Source organism: Lagopus leucura, unplaced genomic scaffold (assembly GCF_019238085.1).
Source record: "Lagopus leucura isolate 7727_CA_CO unplaced genomic scaffold, USGS_WTPT01 Super-Scaffold_100048, whole genome shotgun sequence".
NCBI lineage: Eukaryota > Metazoa > Chordata > Aves > Galliformes > Phasianidae > Lagopus > Lagopus leucura.
Window position 1 is genome coordinate 109,599 of NW_024962294.1, and position 17,886 is coordinate 127,484.

The 17,886-nt window shown below is 60.8% G+C and overlaps 2 protein-coding genes across 3 annotated transcripts; one reads left to right on the forward strand and one right to left on the reverse strand.

The window, feature by feature from the left end:
• The first annotated feature begins 580 nt into the window (after positions 1-580).
• RNF19B (ring finger protein 19B) lies at positions 581-9,912 on the forward strand. 2 transcript variants are annotated; one of them, XM_042885248.1, is made up of 9 exons: positions 581-1,170; positions 4,423-4,628; positions 6,329-6,473; positions 6,864-7,026; positions 7,354-7,468; positions 7,576-7,716; positions 8,047-8,254; positions 8,823-8,954; positions 9,152-9,912. In XM_042885248.1, the coding sequence occupies exons 1-9, from the start codon at positions 581-583 to the stop codon at positions 9,636-9,638; spliced, it is 2,187 nt and encodes a 728-aa protein (XP_042741182.1). In that variant the 3' UTR covers positions 9,639-9,912. The 2 variants fall into 2 exon arrangements, with proteins under 2 accessions (XP_042741182.1, XP_042741183.1); XM_042885249.1 differs by having other exon boundaries at positions 6,332-6,473.
• Positions 9,913-10,978: 1,066 nt separating this feature from the next.
• On the reverse strand, positions 10,979-12,134 carry HPCA (hippocalcin). Its single transcript, XM_042885157.1, has 3 exons — positions 11,750-12,134; positions 11,315-11,420; positions 10,979-11,076 (listed from the first exon to the last, which is right to left on the reverse strand). The coding sequence occupies exons 1-3, from the start codon at positions 12,125-12,127 to the stop codon at positions 10,979-10,981; spliced, it is 582 nt and encodes a 193-aa protein (XP_042741091.1). The 5' UTR covers positions 12,128-12,134.
• Positions 12,135-17,886: the final 5,752 nt, after the last annotated feature.

Consider the following 17,886-nt stretch of genomic DNA (forward strand, 5'->3'; position numbering starts at 1 on the left):
GGCTCACAGGAGCCCCGCGGGCAGAGTGGGTTGCAGCCCCGCGGGGGGGGAACGCAGAGCCCAGCGCGGCCGTCAGGGCGGCGGGAGGCGCGGAGCGGCTCTGCGGGCTGCGATCCTTCGTCCGGACCCTCGGCACCGCAGCTCGGCCTCACCGCCCGCCCAGGCAGCCCGCGGTCACGGAAGCTCCAGCCGGACCCCAGAGCTCCATCGATGTCGCAGGAAGAGCACCGGGCCGGTGCCAGTAACGGCGGGGCTCCAAAACCGCCGGCAGCAGCGCACACACCGCCACCCCGCACCTCCAGCCCGCGCTCCTCGCGCCCCCCAGGGCGCTGCCCGCAACTAAAATGGCGGCGGCGGCTTCGCCTCGTGATTGGCGGGGCGGGTGGGGGGCGGGGCGAACCACGGGGGGGGCGCGGCTCGGTGGGCGGGGCGGGGCCTGGCGGGGCGGGGCGCGGCGCGCTCACGGCTCCGGTGCCGCTGTCGTTGCAGCGCCCATCGGGACGCGGTGTCCGGCGCCCGGCGCTCCCGGATCGCCCGCGGCTCGTCGATACCGTCGCCTGGCAACCGCCGCCCCGTCGCCATGGGCTCCGAGCGGGACTCCGAATCGCCGCGCTCCTCCTCCATCCACTCGGCCGCCGCCAAGTGCCCGAAGCCCGGCCGCCGCCGCCGCCTCTCCTTCCAGAGCGTCTTCTCCGCCGCCGCCGCCTCCGCCGCTGGCGGCCGCCGCCGTGCTAAAGCCGATCCGCCGCCCGCCGCCCCGCCGCCGCCTCCCGCCGCTCCCCCGGCCCCACCGCCCCCTCCGCCGCCCCCTCCGCCGCCGCCCCCCGAGGAGGCTCCGGCGGCGGCGGCGGCGGCGGCGGAGGGGAGCGGCGAAGAGGAGCTGGAGTGCCCGCTGTGCCTGGTGCGGCAGCCGGCCGAGAACGCGCCGCGCCTGCTGTCTTGTCCGCACCGCTCGTGCGGGGCCTGCCTGCGGCAGTACCTGCGGATCGAGATCACCGAGTCCCGCGTCAACATCTGCTGCCCCGAGTGCAGCGAGCGCCTCAACCCCGCCGACATCCGCCGGCTGCTCCGCGACTCCCCGCACCTCGTGGCCAAATACGAGGAGTTCATGCTGCGCCGCTGCCTCGCTGCGGACCCCGACTGCCGCTGGTGCCCGGCGCCCGACTGCGGGTGAGTGCGGGGAGGGGACGCGGCCCCGTGGGGGACCGCTTCTGGGACGGCTCGGGACGGGTCCCCTGTTCCTATAGGGGCTGCTGCTGCGACAGCTCGGGGAGGGGTCCCCCGTCCCTTCCCAACCCGAGGCCCGGCACAGCCTGCAGCAATGGGACCTGCTGCCCTGGTTGGGTGCCGGCTCCCCAGGCAGCTCTGGCCCCGTGCTGTGCTGTCACTAACGCACATTTCTGTTCATGCAGATTGCTGTGGAAAGCCCTCATTGCAGGCTCTCTTTGCATGGCAGGCAGCGGCCCGTGCAGGGGAGCTGATAGGCCTGGGGTATCAATATATCACACCAGGATCTGGCCTTGAGAACTGTGGAAATGCAGACTAGGGGGGACCTCGTAGTGGAACTTGGAAGGGGCTTTAGTTGAGCTATCATTTCCTTCATCTAAAAGAAAGCTTGCTTTTTCTGCACAAATGGGAAGCACAGAATTTCCCCTCCGCGTGTATTGCAGCAGTGTGTGCACAGGGGCACGCTGCACCTTCCTGGGGAGGGAGGAGCTGTAAACGGTCCCTATTTCCCAGCAAGGATGCCTTCATGGCACAGAGCAGTGATGTTGACTCATTATCCGTTGCCCAAGTGAGAAAATATCTGTCTGTCCAGAAGTCAGCCCGCCCAGCCTGGGTGACTGCACTTATCAGTGCACTGCTTTCATTTTCTCTTCTCTTTTCCTTTGAACGAACTCTGCTGGGTTTCTATTTACGCTTAAGGCAAAGCTGCCCGGAAAAGGCCTTTGTTCAGGGAACTCAGAGAAGTGCTGCAAAGTTCAGCCAGGCCGCGGTGAGAGGTGCAGCTCCAGGCAGTGTGAACATGAAAGGAAAGTCTGACCTGGCAGCAGGGGATGGAAAGCGTGGTGGGAGGGCTGTGAAGATGTAATCACAGCGTTGTCTTTGCTGTCCCATGCAAACCGGTTAACCTGTCCCAGGTCCCCCGTTGCAGGTCCTCTGAGCAGCACTACACAAGGGCTGTTTCTTCAGAGAGCAGCCAGCAGCTGTGATGGCATCTGCAGTTTCGAAACCCAGGCTCCGGGTGTTTGGTGATGTCGGGGCAGGGCAGGCCGTGCAGGCTGAGCACCAGGGGCTGCCCCTCCTCTCAGTGCTGGAGCAAACCTGGTGCTGTCAGCTCTGTGAAGGGGCCCAGCTGCAGCCTGGTTGTGGGTTGGGGCAGATGGGTGTCATGCAGCTCGACCCGCGAGCCCCTTAGTGAGGGGAGCAGTGCTGGGCATCCTCCTCCAAACCACTTTGGAAGTGGGCTCTCTGCACTCATACAAAGGCTGCTGGAATCAGCGCTCCGGCAGCAGGAGGAGTTAATCACTCGATCCATTCTCCCCACTCAGCGCCTTCCCTTGTGCTTATGTAGAGTGGGCTATGAATTATTTACTGTGGGCTTTCCCTCCATAGTGGTGGCACTGCACCATGCCCAGCAGGAACGTGGCACACAGCGCTGCTGGGCAGGACGCTGCTGCTGGGAGCTGCACTGTGGGACGGTGGAAGCTGCCAGCCTGGTGCGCGGTGCAGCATCCTGTGCTGCACACCTACTGCAGTCTTTCGTAAACGGAAGAGCTGTGCTGTGTAGGAGGAGGAGTGCCGACACAACACAGCGCGTGTTGCCATGGGAACGCTGGGCAGTGGATGCACCGTCACTCACAATACACATAATTTTCTGTATTTGCAGCGTTTTCACCCCTCCCTGCTACAATCAGCCGGCTGTGGAGAACAACAGAACCTTTAAGCCTGCTGTGCTGTGTGGGCTGAGCAATGTGAATGGGGCTGAGCGTGCTGCGGGGCTCAGGCCTCCCAGGAGCAGAGCGTGGCCGTGGCTGTCTGGGCAGCCCTGGCTGCTGGGGTCTCAGAAAGGCACTCGGTATCAGTTTCCCCTTTCACCTCCATTGGGCTGAGCCAAAAAGAGTCCATTTAACGGAGCGAGGTCAGGTGGGGATGGATGTGTCAGCTGCCGCATCCTGCGTGAGAGCTCCTTTCTCGCTGACCTTGACTTTGGAGCCATTCTTCCTTTCTCTCATAGAGAAAGCTGTGTAGGTTTCAGGCTTGTGGGCTCGTTCTTGCTGTTTGTTGTTTCAGTTCCAGGAACGAAATGTAAACGTGGAGGATTTCATTTCTCATGGGAGTATGTAGAAAAACCCTAAATCTCTTACGAGGGGTCAACCCAGAGCGTGAAGCTGCTCCACGCATTGTGGGCTGCTCACAGGCAGTGCTGTGTGGTGGTGGCACAGTGAGGATGCTCAGCGGGATCCTCCCAAAGTCACACAGGAGGGCCCAGGGCCGTCGCCCCGCACCGCCCTTGTCCCACCTCCCCCAGGATGGGCTGATGCAAACCCACCGCCGTGCCTCCAGCCCCGTGCTCTGCCCAGCAGTGTTTCTTTGGCAATTATTTCGTACCCCAGCATGAAGAAGTTGCTCCAACTCCCACGGGATGTGAATCATTGTGGTATGACACATTCGGCGGTTCTCACGCTGCAGCCTCCGAGAAGAGGCAACACAACTTGAGCTGTACGAGCTCTAAATATAAAACCCTAAATGGGAGTTGTTCTCCTCTGACCACTGACCAAAATGCTGAGGATGGTTGGCACCCTGTGCTGGAAGCCCTCAGCCCATGGGGTGGAGGTCAGCGCCGTGCAGTGTTCTGTGCGCACCCTTCCTTGAGGAACACTGCGGTGCTGTCAGGAGGGGCTGATGCTCCAGCTCCCTGCCCTCATTCTGTTGGTTTTACACCAGTTTGGGCTTAATCCAGAAGCAGGATCATTAGTGTCTGTGCAGTCCTGTGCAGGATCATTGTGCCTGGCACAACTTCAGCCCTCCTAACCCCTCCGGCCATGCACCCACCCTCACACCTGGCTGTCCTACAGCTGCTGAGCTGCAGAAGGGAGCATCAGAGCCTGGATCAGCAGAGAGGGCAGGCAGGGTGAGCATTGATCAGGGGAAATCAACAGTGAGAGCTGCCAGTGCTTATCAAGGAGAGAACTCAATATTGCAAACTGTCTGTATAAAGGAAGCTGCCCCAAGTAACCCAATTAGCAGCTCTTAATTTCAGGCCCTGTGGTGCGAGGCACAGGACTGGACAGCGGGAACGTGTCAGAGCACAGGGTGGTGCAGCAGTGAGAGCCCCGCGACACCCAGGCAGCACCGACGGCCGCAGGGCCGTGCTGGGCACTGCTGCTGTTCTCTGACTCTCCACATCTTCCTCCCCAGCTATGCTGTTATTGCCTACGGCTGCGCCAGCTGCCCCAAGCTGACCTGTGAGCGGGACGGCTGCCAGACGGAGTTCTGCTACCACTGCAAGCAGATATGGCACCCCAACCAGACGTGCGACATGGCCCGGCAGCAGCGCGCCCAGACGCTCCGCGTGCGCACCAAGCACACGTCAGGGCTCAGCTACGGGCAGGAGTCCGGGCCAGGTAGGGCTTCATGGAGCTGGGGTCGGTGTGTGCTGCAAGGTGTGGGTAGGGCTGGGGCTGGGATGTGGTGGAAAGCACAGCAATGAGAGCAGAGCAGCAAGGTCCTGGGCTGCAGCGAGCGAGGACTTGCTCAAATGCAGCAGCCACAGAAACAAAGGAAAGAAGCTGCTTGCCTTCGGCAGGCCTCAGGGAGGCAGAGATCTCCAAAGAGATCCTCATCACCTCCACTGCCAACCCTTAAAGGAGGGCTGGGAAGGGCTGCATCCTGGGCCCTTCATCGCTCAGCAGCACTGCATGTACCTGAGCTGCCCTGGGTTGGCCCTGCCTTCCCACCAGGTGCTCCATCACTGCCTCAGGCCGTGACTCAGCATTTCCACTTCAGGGGTACAGCTGAGGGTCTCCAGCTGTGCAGCTGGGAGGCATTGCCCAGAACAAATCTGATGGGCTGCTACAGAAATCAGGATGCAAAATGGGACAGGAGAGGTGACATGCTCCTCAGCTCTCCTCATCCGCCCCAGCAATGCTTGTGGCTGCTTTGATCTTGAATGCTTCTTACTGAGCTAGATGTTGAACAAATAGGTGCTTCTTACAGCTGCGAGTTCCAGTTTGCAGAAAATGTAGTATTAATGCCTGTCCATGTTTGGGGAGGCTCCCATGAGGTGTTCATAATGTCAAGCACAGAAAACATACCAACCCACAGCCTCCAGCACTGCCTGGTGGGGGCTGCTATGTCCACAGAGCTTGTTAAAAATAGCTGTGGTGACTCTGGGAGTGGGCTCTGAGGCCATTTCTCCCCATTCCTCCCTATCCCCAGACACAGCACACTGCAGTGCACGTCGTGTTGGTTCCTGTGCTCAGAGTGGGGCTGCCCAGAGGTGGCTCAGCCCCGTGCTGTGGTTGTAGAGCCCTGATGAGGGACAGTGTGGTTGCTGCGGTACAAAGCAGTGAATGCAAAGCAGTTCCTGAGCTTTTTCACCCTCCTAAGGGAGATCCCAGCCAGGAGGAACTGAGCCACTGAACAGGAGATTCTTTGGTTTTTCCCACCCCATTCCTTCTGATTTGGGTGCAGTGATTAATGAGGTGTGAGCCAGGCTCTCAGCAGCTGGATCTCGTGTTGCTGAGGGTTGGAGGCTGCCAATCTGCACCGTAGCACAGACAGCCATTGCGTAACCTGACCAGATGATGCCCGAATGAAGGGGGAGGTGGAGGACCCCCACCCTGTCAGGGCACCACAGCACCCGGCTCTGCAGCCCCAGCCCCAACGGCTGCTCCCAAATGCCAGGGCAGAGGCCTCCATGCTTTGCTGCCCCAGTTGCTCTGCTGCTCCTGGCCCATGAATCACCTTTGTGAAGCAATTTAATAATGATTCTGACCTACCCTGTTGTCCTGGCTAGCACAGAGCAGGAATGACTTGTTCCCAGCACTGAAGCATGCCCTGAAACACATCCCATCAAGGCCAGAGAGAGCTTTTACAAGGGCTGTTGCTTCCAGACCTTTATATCCAAGCAAATCGCTTTGGTGGGTGCTGTCTCATCGCTGTTACCTTCTCAGAGTAAAGAAAAACCAAGGGCACAACCAACTGGTTGTACCATCCCCACCCTCTGTGCTAGCAAAGGTGATCCAAAGCAAAGGCTCCGGGCGTAACAAGGAAACCCCCCCGTGCTCACACACCTCCAACCCCATGCCCTCTTCCCCCGCAGCAGACGACATCAAGCCGTGCCCGCGCTGCAGTGCCTACATCATCAAGATGAACGACGGGAGCTGCAACCACATGACGTGTGCGGTGTGCGGCTGTGAGTTCTGCTGGCTGTGCATGAAGGAGATCTCCGACCTGCACTACCTCAGGTGCTTTGCTTCCCGTCCTCGCGCCTCTCCAGGAATCCGTTGGCAAAACTCTCTTCTTTCTGACCCAAAGTTTTGGGCTTCCTTCCCACCTTGTGGTAGAATGGAGGCTCTTCTGCCCCTCCTGATACGATGGCATTTGAGAGCTTTGTGGCGTGCTGGGTTATGAAACTCAGCATGGCTGAGGTCGGAAGGGACCTCAAAGGCCGTGTCACTGAACACAGTCTTGGTGGTGTGATAATCACCTCGAGGGCCAGAGTAATCAGAATGGGGGAGAAACCTTTTTTGTGTTGTTCACCTACTCCTTAAGCTCTGGGTTTGTTCCTGTGGAAGTTGACTTAGGGTTTCTCAGGGATTGCTCAAGTTTTAATGTCATTTCTTCCTTCCATTAAGCCCATCTGGCTGTACATTTTGGGGCAAAAAGCCATGGAGTCGCAAGAAGAAGATTCTCTGGCAGCTGGGCACGCTGATCGGCGCTCCTGTAGGCATTTCCCTCATTGCTGGCATTGCCATTCCTGCTATGGTCATTGGCATCCCTGTCTATGTCGGGAGAAAGGTAAAGGTGGCAAAGCACGTGGTGGGAGCAGAGAGATCCAAGCTCGGGGCATTCTGTGTGCTCCAGGCATCTGAGCAGCAATTGGGCTCACGGGGAGGGTGGGTCTCTTCGTAGAACCCAAATTCGGTTGTGTTTTCTAAGCCCTGTCTTATCTCCTGGGCTTTGTATGGGGAGAGGAGGCGGTGGCTGGTGGTTGAATCTCCTCAGATGTCACATTGTGCCCAAACCTTGAGCTGGGAGGAGGAGCCCTCTTGGCACACCCCATGGTGGGGGCTCATAGTGTCTCCCGGTGTCTGCGTTCTCACCCAGTGCCTGTCCTTCCCTCAGATCCACAGCAGGTATGAGGGGAAGAAAACCTCCAAGCACAAGAGGAATTTGGCCATTACTGGAGGGGTCACCTTGTCTGTCATCGCCTCTCCGGTCATCGCTGCTGTCAGCGTTGGTAAGCAGGCACTGCGTGGTTCCCTTCCAGCGTGAGCAGGGCTGGAAGTCCCAACCCAGAGAGTCTGCCCAGCAGAGCTCGGCCTTCAGCTCCTCTTCACTCTGCAGGTATCGGGGTGCCCATCATGCTGGCTTACGTCTATGGCGTCGTGCCCATCTCGCTGTGCCGCGGCGGGGGCTGCGGGGTCAGCACTGCCAATGGGAAGGGCGTGAAGATCGAGTTTGATGAAGACGACGGACCGATCACAGGTAGTGTGATGGGGAGGGCGAAGCAGGACCCTCTAACTGCCTGTTGTGTTGAGCTGAGGGGGGCCTGCATAGCTCCCAGATCTGAACATAAGCTTACTTCAGTTTAACTAGGAGGAGATAGAATTATAGAATCATAGCGTGGCTTGGAAGGAACCTTAAATATCATCCAGTCCCAACCCTTGCTGTGGGCTGGCTGCCCGTAGCTCAGGCTGCCCAGGGCCCATCCGTGGCCTTGGGCACCTCCAGGGATGGGGCACCCACCCTGGGCCAGTGCCTCATTGCCCTCTGAGTGAAGAATTTTCCTGACTCCCCGCTGTCCCTCCCCCACAGTGGCCGACGCCTGGCGAGCCCTGAAGAACCCCAGCATTGGTGAAAGCAGCATCGAGGGGCTGACCAGCGTGCTGAGCACCAGTGGGAGCCCCACGGATGGGCTCAGCGTCATGCAGAGCAACTACAGTGAGACAGCCAGCTTTGCAGCGCTGTCGGGCGGCACGCTGAGCGGCGGCGTGCTCTCAGGAGGCAAGGGGAAATACAGCAGGTGAATGGGGCAGGAGAAGGGGTTGGGGTTCCCAGGGCTGTGCTGGCCGAGCAGCTTCATGTAGGGCTCTGCTTTCCAAGTCGGGAGGTTGCACTACAGTTTTACACCATGGTTTCCTTCTCAGCTTGGCTGCTGAGTAATTGGAGACGTGTTGATACGGCAGCCAAGACAGAGCCACATGCTGCTTCTGTGGAGAGCTGTTCTTCTTAGGAATTGCATGAGTCATGGATACAAACACTGTTTCAACTTTGACATGGAAAACAAAATGAGTTTACCTAAATGGAGCCAAAAATTAAATGAAACAAGGGGAGCCATTGGTGTCGAACAGTGCTGTGCCAAGCTGGGCCAGCACTGAGCCTTTTGCTGTCCATAGAACCATAGAATGGTTTGGGTTGGAGGGGACCTTGAAGGCCATCCTGCTCCAGCCCCTGCATGGTCTGGGTGGCCCGCAGCAGCTCCAGGGATGAGGCAACCACATCCTTCATCCACCCCGTGGCACACAGGGACCGTTTGTTGCCCCCTGAGGACCACCTGAGGCATTTCTGAGCAGCCTTCTCCTTTCCCACAGGCTGGAGGTGCAGGCAGACGTCCAGAAGGAGATTTTCCCCAAGGACTCCGTCAGCCTGGGGGCCATCAGCGACAACGCCAGCACGCGGGCCATGGCCGGTTCCATCATCAGCTCCTACAACCCGCAGGACAGGTGTGTGGTGTGGGCATCCTGGAAATGTCTGTGCTGCGGTGGGTGGTGGGGTGAAGCAGGCTGCTCCCTGGTGGCTGCTGGCTGCACTGGTGCTGCACCGGCACAGGAGTGGAAGCACGAACCTCCTGCGCTGCGCTGCGGCGCCCATGGGTGCCCCAGGCTGCAGCCAAGTCACACAAGGGTGCTTCTTTGTGCAGGGAGTGTAATAACATGGAGATCCAGGTGGACATCGAGGCCAAACCGAGCCACTACCAGCTGGCCAGCGGCAGCAGCACGGAGGACTCACTGCACGTCCACACCCAAATGGCAGAGAATGAGGAAGAGGAGGAGGAGGAGGGAGAGGAGGAGGAGGAAGAGGAGGACGGTGAGCAGGAGCCGACGTGCAAACACCAAAGCTGTGAGCAAAAGGACTGCGTTGCCAGCAAAACCTGGGACATCACCCTGGCACAGCCTGAGAGCATACGGAGCGACCTGGAGAGCTCGGACAGCCAGTCTGACGACGTACCCGACCTCACCTCGGACGACTGCGGCTCCCCCCGCTCCCACAGCGCAGCCCCCTGCCCGCAGACCCCCAGCGCCAGAGGCGCTGAGAGCCCAAGTGCCCACCTGAGCCACTGTGCCCATGCCGAGGGCCGCAGGCTGGACGAGATGCTCACGCTGGAGTGCATCGAAGCCCGGGTGTGAGGTGCCCTCCTGCCCAAAGCGCGCTGCTGTCATTGCATCTGCCGGGGCAGGGCTGTGGCTGTGGCTTCTTCTTGCAGCCCCCACCTCGCCTCGGGGAGCTGCTGTTTCTTACGTGACAAAAAAGGATAAAGGAAAACATGCCCCCCACCCTCCTTTTGTTTTAATTTATTGGTTCAAGCTCTGTGAGGTGCGTACGAGTGTAAATATGTATGTGTGTCTGTACGTCTGCAACCGTCCTAAGGACTGTTTGAATAAAGACTCTGGTTGTCCTTCACCTCGCATCCAGCCCATCCTTCATGCAGACGCACGGCGCAGTCCTCCCCATGGTGCCTTTGGGGGTCTGTAAGCACTGCCACAGACCAGAGGGAAGGGGCACATCTCAGCCTGCAGCATCTCCTCGAGGAAGAGGAGCAGTGGTTTGCGTGCTGGGCTGCCCTGCACTGCCTTGTCCCCTCCAGCATGGTGCATCCCCAGGGTGTCCCTGCATTATGCAGCCGCAGTACCAGCTCCTCTCCTTCCCGGACCACCATGATCCCAGCAGCAACCAAAGGGTCTTCATCTTCCCCATCGCCGGTCTCCTCATCTTCATCACCAGAGCTCCCACCACGGCCCCATGCTCTGCTCTGCAGTGTTCTGCCCTCACCCCACACTACTCCTCTGCTCCCACCTGCATTTCTATGAGTCGCCATCCCACTCCGTGCCCCCCTGCCGGGTGGGGGGCAGGGTTTGTCCACCCAAAGCTCTCCATCTCCAGGCTCCTTGCAGCCCTCTCCCACTGGCGCTGGGCTGTGTGAGCTCGCTGATCCTGGACAGCACAGAAACGTCGCCAGCCCTGAGTGGGGCACAGGACCCATCCCCATCCCAGTGCCCACCCCACAGCACAGCGCAGCCATGGAGCAGCACTGAGCGCCGGATGCTGCTCACTGCTGGCCAGGACGTGAGTCCATCATTACTGCCCTGGTACTGCTGCAAGGAAGGTTGGATTCAGAGCTTACAGGAGAGCCTTTTCCCTCTGTTGACTGCACTGACACGCACTTTATTTTGCAGGTATTAAAAGACCGAAAGCACAGCCCCTGCCCATGGCCCCACGTACACTCTGGCTGTGGGGAGGGGGCTGGTGTGGCAGTGTCTGGCATGCTGGGGGGTGCTGGGGTGGCCGCGAGCAACCATGGTTCATCCCTTTGGCCGCGTCCCTGTGCCCATCAGAGGAGCAGCAGTGACTCTGCCATGCTGCCCCGCACTCCTGGTGCTCTCCCCATGGGGACATGGAAGTGGGGATGGCAGGGACGAGTGGTGGTGGCAGGAGGGGGCGGTGGGGGCTGTGGGGACCGTGGGGGGGCTCAGAGCTGCCCGGCACCGCTGGGGTCACACTGCAGCAGGCGCACGATGGACGGATCGCTCTTGGCACCTTTGATGAACTCCTCCAGGGACAGTTTGCCTGCAGGGAGACACAGCTCAGTGCAGCAGCCACCACCCCACCCAGGCACACGGGGGCACCTGGGGACACCCCCCACCCACCGGCTGCCCCCCATGTGTGATCAGCACCCCGAGCCCCTCACTGCCAGAGCTCCCCCCGACCGTGCAGCATTTAATCAGCGAGCACACAGCTCCCTCTAAGACCCCCGGATTTAACCATGAGACCTTTCCCTTAATCCTCTCCTTCCCCTCTCATTTACCATCGTTATTAGTATCCATCTGTCGGAAGATTTTTTCCGTTCTTTTCTCCGGAGTCGATTCATCTTCGGGCATATTCATGACGGAGGAGACCATTTTGTAGATGGCCTGAGAAAGGGATGCAGGGATGGGGACAACGCCAATGGGGACAGTGCCCACTGCCACTGACCCGAGGATGGGGACAGAGGGCTCCCCGCACCAGGGCCGGGTCCCAGACCATGCAGGGATTCAGCTCCCAGCAGAGCCGGGGCAGATGGTGGGCAGCAGCCGTCTCGCAGGAGATGGATGGGAGCTGCTCCCACAGCGCCCAGTGAGGTGCCACCAAATCAGCCTCAGCGCTTCCCCTCTGACACTGCAGCCACCGGGCTGCGGTCTGGGCAAGGGGCGTGCGTGGGGATGGCCACCCGGCCCCCAGGACCACCGCGGGCACCGCATACCTGCACGATCTCCAGCATCTCCTCCCGGCTGATGTAGCCGTTGCCATCCAGGTCGTACATGCTGAAGGCCCACATGAGCTTCTGCTCCAGCTTCCCACGGGAGGTGACGCTCAGCGCAATGATGAACTCTCGGAAGTCGATGGTGCCGTCGCCGTTGGTGTCGAAGGTGCGGAAGACGTGCTCAGCAAACTTGGAGGCGTCGCCGTAGGGGAAGAAGTTGGCGTAGATCTTCTTGAACTCCTCCACGTTGAGGATGCCCGAGGGACAGTCCTTCAGGAAGCCCTTGTACCAGCCCTGCAGCTCCAGGTCGGAGAACTCGGTGTTTTCCCGCAGGTCCTGGAGCATCTCGGGGCGCAGTTTGCTGTTCTGCTTCCCCATGCTGCTGGGCACGCCGACCCCAAGGGAGGAGCACCTGGCCCTGCGCGGGTCCCTGAGAGCTACAGGAGGGGAGAGGGATGGGGCAGCGCTCCCCGGCAGCCCCCAGGCACCCGCACAGAGATGTGCACCGATGCTGATCCCTCCATGCCGCCGTCCCCCTCTGAGCTGCTGGTGGCAGCCCCAGGGACAACGCAGCGCGGCGCCAGCCCCCCCCCCTTTGGGTAATACGCCCTGATGGGTCATTTGCATAATATACTGGGTGATATATAGGTGGCATCAGGAGGGCACAGCAATGGGGAGGAGGGGATTCGGCCCCGGCGGAGGGCTTTGGGTGCAGATCTGAATGGATCTGGGTCAGCTCCCTCAGGGGGGGTTATTTTTGGTGCCTCCGACCTCTCCGTTTGTGTTTGGTGCCTCTGGACGGCTCCGGAGCTCCGGGGAGAGCTGGGAGACACAGTGTCCCCTTTCAGCCACGGCCCCCTCCCTGCACCTGGGTGCCCAGTGGGGACCCCAGTGAGGGGTGGGAGGGGTGGGGGTGTCTGCGGTGCCCAGAGTACCACTGCCCCAACCCCCCAGACCCCAACCCCCCTTCCTTTGAGATAAAGGTGCACAGGATTCCCCATGACAAAGAACCCCATAGGCACTCCCTCCAGAGACTGTGGGACCCACAACCGCTCTCCATCTCCCTCACTGTGGAGCGTTGCAGCTCAGCGTCAGGGCTTTGTGCAGTCTCTGAAAATGGGCACAGCTGGGGGGGGGGAGGAAGGACGGAGGGGACCCCCAGGGAAGATGCATCTGGGGCAGGAGGGATCCACAGGGAAACCCCCCCAGGGAGGGAGCTGCAAGGACCCCCCCCTCCAAGGGATGGTGCCCCCGCGGTGGGAGGCATCGGGGGACCTCCGCAGGAAGGTGCTGCGGGGTACGGGCGGACCGGGAACCCCCCCGGGGCGGGGGCTCTGCAGCGTCCGGCACAGAGGGACGCACCCGCAAGGCTGAGCCTGATGCTGTCCCCGTTCCCCCCATCTCCCCCCGGTTCCCCCCGGTCCCGCCGCCCCCTACCTGCCCGGGAAGAGCCTCCAACGCCGCCGCTGTGCGCCAACGGGGAGCGCCCTCCGGCTGTGCCCGCCGCAGCGCGGGGCTACGGGGCGGCACCGGCACCGGGGGGGGCACGGGGGGGCACGGCGGGCACCGGCTGCAGTCAGCCCCCGCCCGCCCCGGGCTGCCCCACCCGCCGCGAAGCCCCGCACCCCCCCCCCCCCTCGGGCACTGCCGAACCCACAGCTTCGGGCTGCTCTTGCGAGGGCTGGCACAGCGCTGGACCGGTACTGGGAGTGCTGGGACTCCTGCGAGCCCATCGGTGGCTCAGGTGCCTGCAGCCCCAGGCGGGCGCTTTCATGTGGCCCTGGAGAGGTTTTCAAGGGCACTTTTGTAAAAATCGCTCGGCTGTTGCATAGGGTGCGATTCTGCTCCATGGTGGATGGGATGGGGCTGCAGCAAGAGCACAAACAGCCTCTGTGCACGGCCCTCTCCTTGGGGCACCGTTCTCTCCACCACCCCTCCCAGCTCATCCACCAACCCCCCCATCCCCTCAGAAGGAGCCGCAGCCCCAGAACCCCACAATGATGGAGGAATTGGAGGCTATGGGCAGCTCCTATTGTGCATCGCCAGCTCCTGGGCACGGGCTTCTCCATCACCGCCCTGCTGGCCCAAGTGGTGCCCAGCCAGGTGCTTTGGAGTAAAAAGGGGACATTTGGGGTGGGATCTGGGAGGTGGGCACATCTCAGGGGTCACCGCTCAGGCGATGGAGCAAAGCAGCTGCCCCTGCACCAGGAAAAGGCGCCTGCAGAGCCAACTGCTGCCCAGACAGAGCGACATCCCCGCGGGTTTTCCTGCCTTTCTGCACCTCTCCGTCAACTGGCAAAGCCTGGGATTGTTCCGAAACACCGCGGGGAGCAGATGGTAAGGGCAGATGGGAGGAAGAGGCACTCTTCTCCGAATTCCACAAATAAATATGCATAAAGTGATTAAATCCACAGCCCTGGCTCCGTTTTGGGAGTTTGAGAAGGGTCCAGGCAGGGAGCTGGGGCTCCATTTCCCTCGATCTGTGAGGGACAGCCCAACCCGTGGCTGGGGACACCTCTACCACCACATGGGGACCTTGCAGGAAGAAGCAATTGCTGATATTAAAAGCAAGATTGGTTTCTTAGTGCTCTTCTCTCCTTTTAAATAGCCGTGAGCACTGAGCTCAAGGGTGCTGCAGGATGGGTCTGGGCTGGTAACATGGAAATGGTGATGAAAGCAGGAGGACAATCAGGAAAGGTGAAAGGAAAGGGCTAAAGGATTGCAAATGGGGCTTTGGTGTGAGCAGCAAGGTGAGGAAGAGGAGGAAATAGTGCTGTGGGGCACAAAGGCTCCCTGTGTGCTGGGTGCTGCTGGCAGCTCCCTGCAGGTGGGGGTGCCTTGTTCCCTCCAATAATCTTCATATCTATTTTAATCCCCCTCTGTATGAGTGACAGAGAGCACAACTGACGCAGGATGATTTGAAAGCATCCCATTTAACTCAAACCCGGCCCTAAAACCACCTAATCCCCCACACTGAAATGGATCACAGGAGGCAGAGGATAATGCGGGGCGCGGGCAGGACCACGCTGTACCATCAAACCCCCTGCAGTGTACCAGGTCCCTGGCTGGGGGTCAATGGTCCATCCCCTTCCCTCTGTACCCCATTCCTCCATCTCCAGCACTCCCTGCTTTTGCCCTGCAGCTCTCGGGCACTGTGGGATGCCGCAGGGAAGAGGAGCAGAGACGACCACGGGCTGTGCTGCAATGCCAGCCCCTCGCTGGGCAGAGACATCATGGGATCCCCTTCATCTGCTCCTCCTTCCCTGCCTTGTCCCATTCCCCTTCCCCTTGGCTCTGCTGACCCCACAGCTCGTCTGTATCCCCTCGCCCCGATCAGCCCCGGAGGACGTGGTGAAGGTGAGCAGAGCGCAGGGCCGGGGCTGCAGGGATAGCTGAGGATTAAATGCAAATGCCCAGATAATGAGGATCTTTGGTAAAAAGCCCATTTGTATAATTTAAATCTCTAATAGGCTTCCTGGAATACAAAGCCCTTTGTGATGCCCGATCTCATCTGGATCAGGAGCTGCTCGCTCACTAAATCTTGACTTAGAGCCATGGGGATGCAGGGATGTTTCATAACCAAGTGGCTTCATCCCATGTCCCCACGTCCCCATCCCCATGTCCTGGTACTGTCCCAGGGCACTCACCTTGCTGAGGTCGAAGCTCCCAGGGCCGTGTGCCAGTTCCCAAGGGGCACACGTGTGATGGCAGTGGGACACGTGCTCAGGTGTGCTGGGACACAGGGCAGGGCCGTGTTTTGGGGCACCGGGGCACAAGCAGTCCCCCAGATCCCAGTGACAGCAGGGCAGGAATGCATGAGCTCTGGGTTCTTGGCGCTTGGTTTTCCAAGCAGGGACTGCAGGAGCAGTGGGGGCTCCCGGCTCCACTCTGCCCCCGTTTCTCCACGCCTCGGGGCTCAGTGTTGCAGGCGGTTGGGCTGCACTCAGCGCCAGCTCTGGGGCTGCAGCACACGCCATGGCAGGGCCGGAGGGCTGGGAGGTGCCACTGCCATCCCAGCAGTGTGCAGGGACAGGGGAGGAGGGCGGCGGGGTGAGGGAGAGCACCGAGAGGACGGTGGGCTTGGATTCGTCCTTCAATCCCACAGCCCCTAAAGGCCAGATGTGTTCAACATCGCACCAGTGCCACCAGTACCACCAGTATCACCAGGGCCACCAGTGCCACCGGCGCCACCTCCACGCGTCCCTCGGGCTCCCTCTGGCGGCGCCTCGCCCCGCTCTGGGGCGCCTCGGGAGCTCCGGGTCCTGCGTGGCACCGCCGCAGGGGTTCGGGTGGGGATTTCACGCCCCGCAGCTCGCAGCCGGCGCCCCCCTCGCTCCCCCGCTCCCCCCCGTGAGTAGCAACCGGCGGTCACGTGTGGGCGCGGGGCGGGCCCGGTACGGGTGCCGGCAGGTGGCAGCAGCGGCCCGTGGCGGTGCGCGGCGTGGCCCCGGGGCGCCGCTCCGTCCCTCCGCGATGCGCAGAGCTCTTTACCGGGCAGCATCTCCAGGAGCCGAAGGCTGTCCCATGCTCGGTATCCCCCGGGACGCGGCACTCCCAGGTGCGCTCACGCCAGACCTGCAGCACCCTGACTGCAGCGCCCCTGCAGCTCCTGCGGTCCCGAGCTGGAGCAGAACAGGGATGGCCGTGGCCTCCCTGGTGTCCGTCTGGGGATGGAGATGGAAGACGAGTGCGTCGTGTGCTTAATTAGAGCTGCCACTTAATTGCTGCACTGAAGACATGATGAGCGTTGCGTGATTTGAATATTGCAGTGCTGGGAGTGGGGGGGCTGAGGAGGCTCCGTGGAAACAGAGCTACAGGCAGCAGAGCTGGAGCACCCCAAAAGCCTCCCCAGGGGTGGGGGAGGAAAGGGGACAAAGGGATGGAAGCAGCGCTGTGCGGTGACAGTGGAACCCACCAGTGGTGGCAGATGTTGGAAAGAACAAACGTTGCTCTTGTATTTGGAAAGGGAGGGAAGGAAAAAGCAGGGAAAGAAAGGGAAAAAACAGGCAACTGTGCAGTCTTCATCTTCTGGAAAAACACCAGAACACATCACAGCCTTCCTGCAGGAGCCTCCTGGTGCTGGGTGAGGGGGAACAGCTGGGGCTCATTGCTGGTGTGGGACGGCTCCAGCCCCGGTGGCTCCTTCCTTTGGGGATTGCAGGGACTCCCTTGGCTGTATTACAGGCAGAGAGTTTGAGTTCAATTGAATGGGTGAAGCAGGGCTGGGAGCAGTGTGTGCCCCTGTGTGCCCCCGGTTGGACTCAGGAGAAACGCTCCCACCTCCCCCAGCTGTGCCTCACTGCTCCCTGCTGCAGCGGTTCTGTCTGGATCAGCCTCTGCTGGGAGATGTGGGCAACAATCCCTCCACCACGCAGCTGCTGGGGATTTGGGAGTCCCTGCAGAGAAATGAAGGCAGAGAAATGCCGGTGCTGGGAGCTGCAATCACCACTTCGTGTCTCAGCAGGCAGCCAGAGTTGACTGCAGCTGCACGTGGTGCTGCTTCTGCTCAGCCTCGTGCCTGGCAATGGAGCAATGGAGGCGTTGCTGTGGGGAGCAGGCAGTTGTGGTGGGGAAGATGGGCCCAGTCCCACGCCGGGAGATGAGGAGGGGAAAGCAACGCAAACCATGTGCAGAGCAGGGACACAGTGCTGCTCGATTTCAGTCCGTCAGGACTGTGCTTGGTGTAACCACGAGCACCATGCAGATGCTCCTGGGAGTCCACCGGCCATGCTGCGCTCAAAGCAGTGCAGGAGAGATATCTGTGGCAGGCAGAGCCTGGGGGATGCTGCCCGACACACGGCGGGGTCAGACACATTTATGGCTGCATCTGAGAGCACACAGGGCACAGTGAGGCCCAGTCGCTGCCTCCAGCAGATCACCATAAGCCAGAGCACTGACAGTTTAATTAACCTAAAGGCACAGCTAATTCGAACAGCTCATCTAGCGCTCATTACCTCTGAATTCAGAGCCCGGTGACACGCAGTGGCTGCGCGAAGCCCTGATGGTGAGATGTCACCGCTGCCATGCACCCGCCGGGGGTCTCACGGGGACGGGCCCCGTCTGCTCCTTCCAGCGGTGGGGAGCGGTCCGGGGGCGGTTCGGGCCGAGGGCTCCCGGATCCGCCAGGGGGAAACTGA